Source organism: Acanthisitta chloris, unplaced genomic scaffold, assembly GCF_000695815.1.
Source record: "Acanthisitta chloris isolate BGI_N310 unplaced genomic scaffold, ASM69581v1 scaffold16278, whole genome shotgun sequence".
Lineage (NCBI taxonomy): Eukaryota > Metazoa > Chordata > Aves > Passeriformes > Acanthisittidae > Acanthisitta > Acanthisitta chloris.
The window spans coordinates 44241-50243 of record NW_008685602.1 but is presented as its reverse complement, the minus strand read 5'-3'; the positions used below and the strand labels follow the sequence as shown (position 1 = coordinate 50243).

The window sequence follows — 6003 nt, the reverse complement described above, 5'->3', positions numbered from 1 at the left end:
GGAATATGATGCTTCCAGTGTTCAGAGCCTTGAAGGGAACACAAAAAGCAATTCAGGCAACGTTGCAAAACGCTCACAGTGTGATTATGTGGCAAGAGCACGACAAGGAACCATGGGGAAGAGCCTGACTTGACTTCTACCACCTTCTGCAGACACCCAATGTGCACTGAGCACAGTGCAGAAGCTCCCAGGGAACAGCTGTGCCTTTGGGAGCCTTTGGAAGTTAGTCAGCTCCACAAAAAAGAAAAAAAAAAAGCCATTTAACCTGCCATTTCCAGCCTCCTCTGAAGGTAAAGCTCATTTTTTGGGAGGTGGTGGCTCTAAGTTGTCACCCTGCTCTGTCTGCAGCAGTGTCAGCTCTGGGTATGAACATGGAAAAGCTAATTTAAGCCTCAGATTAAGGAGGAACTTCCAGTCTTTGTAGTTTTGGAGGACTTTTTAAGTGCTTCAGCCTTCAAGAACTGACTCCTTGCTAAGGCTTGGGATAGAGGAGCAGGACACAGGATAAACAAGCATCTCCATGGGATAAATAGGAATTTACACAGGGTAAATAAGCACTTACACAGGATAGGAGGGAGGAAAGTTGTCCCTAAAAGGACAAAATTTGCTTCCCTGATCAAACCAGCAGTGAGAGCTCTTATAATTTAAGGAGGTGACCACCAAAACAGTTGGTAAGACCACAAACCTCCCCAGAGCTCAGAAACCTGATGCTTTGCAAGGTTCTTTGGAAGGAACAGGGAGGTCGTAACACTTTATAAGAGAGATCAGCATATTTGGAAAAGAAAACACCCCCAAATTTCTTCTGAATGGCCCTAAAAATGTCACCTCCAAGGGGTTGTTTGATGGCTCATACAGAGCTTTGAACCATCCAAGAACCCTCTGTCTCCTCCAGCCATTGCTCCTCAAGGCTCAGTGGAGCTTCCTCTTCTTCCTCCTCTTCCAGATCCCAAACCAGATCTGAGGGAATTCAACCCCAGGCTGAGCCAGGCACAGGGAATCTCCCTCCCCTAGCTACACTTCTTTCCTACCCCAAAGTTTTGTTTAGAGCAGGTTTGGTTTTATGCAGATTTTGGGCTTTCTGTACAGGGATTTTCCTGCTCCAGCAGATGAGTTGATTGTTTAATTAACCTCGAGGGGATCTGATGAAGAAGTCAAGAGGTGAACCAACTCCCATCCTAACCCCAGGGGTTATAACCTCTCCATGAAGAAAATTTCACTGTTTATGGAGATGATCTTGGCTCTGAGGAGGGGAAGACTTAGCTAACCTCCCCCAGTCCTTCCTTGCCTTGTCTTCCTTAGCATTAAAGCAGATTATTTCCTCTCAAAGTTTCTAGCTGTAATGTGAAGATGTTTAATCCTTTCAACCCCCTCTAAGGTATAAAAATGTTTCTTGAAGTATTTAACAATCACTTTACAAGAGATAACCTTGAACTCCTTAAGGATTTGATATCAGCTTTAGTCTCAAACTCTCTGCAAAGTTGATTTGACTCTTTTTTTTTTTTAACCCACCTTAGAGAGATCTAGGAAGTAACATAAAAGTCCAACAAAAATCCCCAACCCATTGTGATTTTTAGCTGGGAATATGACCCCAAAAGTGGTGAAACAAGTGATAAACATACTCACAATAAATAATCTGGCATTTCTGAAGTGGATGTTGGGACACTAGAATTATTGCATGTTCCATTTAAACCTGAAAAGATAAAAGACTTGTTTACACACATCCTTAAAACTTCAAAGCTCTTTGCAATTCAACTCCAAACTCATCAACTTGTCTGCAACACACAGTTTATAGAATTCTAAGGGATTTCTGTTTGGCTTGGAACTGACAGAGACAAGAGCCACAACAAGGTGGTTGAAAGTTCAAGGCTTCTCTAGTATTTGTCTGTCAGCAAAACAACCTCAACCTCAGCCAATGCACTGAAGCAGCTGAAAAAATCTGCATTTCTTTGGTATATAAACAGTGCCTGCAGTGGGACAACACTGATAGCACCACTGGGAACCAGCAAAACACAGCCCTGAGCCCAGGGAACAGAGAGCTGAGCAAGGTGAACATTCCTTCCTCCTGTTTTCTCCCCCCTGGGGATTCCTAGGTGAACATTCCAGGCTCAGATTCCTGCTATGAATATTCCACAGCAGCACAGAGAGGGTTAGAGGGAATGCAGCTCTCCAGCCAAATCCAAGTGCTCCTTGCCCTAGGAAGTGGAAGCAGCTTGGAATGGTCAGGAAGGTTTGTAAGTGAAGGAACAGGATTTGGAATGAGCCTAAACCAGATCCATGTAAACCTAACTCTGCAGGAGGAGTTTGGAGAAGGAAGAAAAGAGGTGGAGACAGGTTTAGAGAGGGATATTTCTTGGATATTGTGTGTTATACTCTGAGTCCTCACCAGGGAGTGAACTGCATCACGTGGCAGCAGAGCAAAGGGTTTAACTCCACCACTTGGCAAAACCTCTTCTGTCTTTCCTCCTCTTCCCAAGTCTTTTCCTTGGAGCAAGGAGCACCCTGAGTGCTCAGCTCCTCCAGGGGCACAAGGTGAGAGCCCAGGCCTTGCCCTCCCCACACTCACCTCCACTATTCCCTCTCAAGGATTATCCCAGAGGAGCTGTTGGGAGCATGGAATGCCCAATGGACACAGATATGGAAAGCAATAAGCTCATTAGAGCTTGCAAAGATGGATTTTCCTCTCCATTTCCACAGCAAAGCTTTCCTGGGCACAGTGGGAGGATGGCACAACTCCAGTGTCTACAAGAACATCCCAGTGGATTCATGTTGCAGACAATTCCTCCTTCCCTGACCACAAGGTTTAAGGATTGTGAAGGAAAGAGGGAGACAAGGAGGTTTGGTTTGCCTGTGAGTGCCACCTACTGACTGCTGAGAGGACCCCAAAGGTCCCTCCAAAGCCTCTGGAACAAACCTCCCAGGAGAAAAAATTCCACTTGCCGTGGATAATGGCCCTGCACGTGTCATGGGGTTGGAATGAGATGAGCTTTAAGGTCCTTCCAACACAAACCATTCCATGAGTCTATGAAAATCTTCCTCCCTACAGCCCAAGTGGGATGGGGGAAGGAGCAGGATGAGGTTGGTGTTGTCCACATGAAGGCACAAGAGGAAAAGATTCCAGTTCTGGCTGTTATGGGATCCAAGCAGAACTGACCACATCCTGTTTGGGATTTCTCCCAATCCAGCCTGGATTTCTTACCTCACCTAGAATAACAGGAACAAAGCCAACTCCTACTAATGAACAAAAATCCAGTCATTCTCTGGGTGCAAAGTGAAGCACAAAAGGTGTGGAGGGTCAGGAAGTTCACCAGGAAAGAATCTGAGCTATTTGGGGTCAAAAATATACATCCAAGAGAGAACAAGTGTGTGTGTGTGTGTGTCTATCCAGAACCACTCCAGAGGCACATGGAGGAGAAAACCAAGATGCAAGAAAAACAACATTCACAAAAAACTCCTGGGATTGAGGCAGAAGTAAGGTCAAAGGAGAAGAGTTCTCTCATCCTGCAGTGCCACACAAGCATCAGACCCAGGGACTGTCCTTAAAAATCACTGCTGAGCCATGAAAATCCATTTTGTCATCTCTACAAAGGCTGTGAGGAAGGTAAGAGCTGATAGCAGCTCAACCCCAGTGCCCTGGGAAGTTTTCCCTTGCCAGGAACCCACCAAAGCAGTTGCTATTTCAAGGTGTTGTCCTTTCTGAGCCCAAATTTTCATTTGAGATGATTTTCATGCACCAAGAGGAATACAGAAAGTACAAACAGGGCAGAGGAAAATGAGGTGGAGGCTAAAAGAAACCTAACAGCTCTTCCTAGAGGCTGCAGGGATGTCCCAGGGCTCTGGGGAGCTGTGAACAACAGCAGAAAACAGGGAAGCAGCAGGAAAGGGAATGGATGGATTAATAACCAGGAGAGATTCTCTGCTCTGACTGAGTACACAGAAGTGACTTTGAAATAGTGACTGGCTGGAAAATGTCTTTGTCACACCCCAATGAGTCCAAGATTCACTGCTGTGTTAGTCCCTGAATAAATTCAGAGGCCTAGTGGGATATGTGGAAGCTCTTCCAGGCTGGAATTGCTGGTTCTAAACTGCTTTCCCAGCATTTATCACTAGATTTATCTATCATTTCTCTTGGATCCAATATGAAAAGCTTTTATGAGTAACTTTTCATTTAAAAAAAAAAATCAAACCAAGACTCATCACCTCACCAAAGCTAAGCCAAGCAGCTCTGCTCTTCCCAGATCCTGCTTTGGGCCTTTCATCCCCAGCTTTTAATTTAACCAGGAGAACCATGACAAGGTGAAACAGGAAAAACCTGATAATCCTCTGTGGAGAGGAAGCACATTTGGTGATTTGTAGGTAGGACAGGGCTGGCATTTTGCTCACCACAGAGTGGACACATCATTCCTCAGAGAGATCAGAGCTCAATCACACCCAACACACCTCAAATCACCTCTGGGTCCTCTCAGAGTGGACACACTGTTCTTTCCTCAAAGAGATCAGAACTCAATCACACCCAACATACCCCAAACCATCTCTGGGGCCTCACATTGTTCCTCACAGAGATCAGAGCTCAATCACACCCAGAACACTTTAAACCATCTCTGGTCCCTCTCAGAGTGGACACATTGTTCTTTCCTCAGAGACCAGAGCTCAATCACACCCAGAACACTTTAAACCATCTCTGGTCCCTCTCAGAGTGGACACATTGTTCTTTCCTCAGAGACCAGAGCTCAATCACACCCAGAACACTTTAAACCATCTCTGGTCCCTCTCAGAGTGGACACATTGTTCTTTCCTCAGAGACCAGAGCTCAATCACACCCAGAACACTTTAAACCATCTCTGGTCCCTCTCAGAGTGGACACATTGTTCTTTCCTCAGAGACCAGAGCTCAATCACACCCAACACACCTCAAATCACCTCTGAGCACTCTCAGAGTGGACACATTGTTCTTTCCTCAAATTGATCACAGCTCAATCACCCCTAACACATCCCAAATCACCTCTGGGCACTCTCAGAGTGGAAACATTATTCTTTCCTCAAAGAGATCAGAGCTCAATCACACCCAAAACACTCTAAACCATCTTTGGTCCCTCTCAGAGGGGACACATTGTTCCTCACAGTGATCAGAGCTCAATCACACCCAACACACCTCAAATCACCTCTGTGCCCTCTCAGCCCACACATACCTGTGACCTGCTCCTGGGGAACACTACCTAAGTCAGCAGTTTTTATGACTTCACAGTTCTGCTTCTCCTCTTTGCATTTCTCTTCGGTTTTCTTCTCCTTCCTCTCTTTCTCTTTGTCTTTGTGCTTTTTGGATTTCTTCTTGCTTTTTACATAGGAGCTGCAATTGTGCTTGGTGCTGGTCTGGGGACAGTCTGTGGGCAGGGGGTGGCTCAGTCTGTCAGGTTGCTCTGCACTCTCACAGTCTCTGCCGTTGTGAGTTAGGTCGTTGCTGACATCTGAGAGGGGATCGTGGGGTCTGGGCAGCTCCAGCACGGGGAGGTTGGAGCTGGAGCTCATCGACTCCGGCAGCGCCGGAGGGAGGGCAGGGGGGGCTGGGGTGTCCTTCCCGTTGGAGGAATTCAGCTTCCCGTTGAAAGTGGGTTGAGTTCTGTGAGCTAAATGGGAGATCCTGGGCTTTTTGTTGGCCAAGGGATCGATAAATTCCAGAGGTTGGGATCGTTTCTAGGGAAAGGAAAAAAAAAAGGAGAAAAAAAAGAGGCATGTTGAAGGTTGTGGATCTGGTTGCCACTAGGTGGTGGTGCAATACAGGGAAGTGGGAGATTCCCGGGAAAAGCAGCTGATCCATCCCAACCTGCTTTGCCAACAGCTGCTCCAGAGCTTGGTGGGAGAGCTTGAAAAATCCTAAGAGTTTTAAGGGTTGGAATGGAGCTTAGAGATCATCTAATCCCAACTCCCTGCCCTGGGCAGGGACATCTCCCATCAGAGCAGGTTGCTCAAGCCTCATCCATCCCATCATCATAGAATCAACCTGGTTGGA

At 46.4% G+C, this 6003-nt stretch overlaps 1 protein-coding gene across 1 annotated transcript in view; it reads right to left on the bottom strand.

Annotated features, from left to right (window-relative positions):
- ELL (elongation factor RNA polymerase II) overlaps positions 1–6003 on the bottom strand; it is a gene marked incomplete at its 5' end in the record, with an annotated part of 31329 nt that overhangs the window by 3721 nt on the left and 21605 nt on the right. The window contains 2 exons of the mRNA XM_009079837.1: positions 1624–1690; positions 5186–5687. Of these exons, the coding sequence (XP_009078085.1) occupies positions 1624–1690; positions 5186–5687 (569 nt within the window). The remainder of the gene's footprint in view (positions 1–1623; positions 1691–5185; positions 5688–6003) is intronic.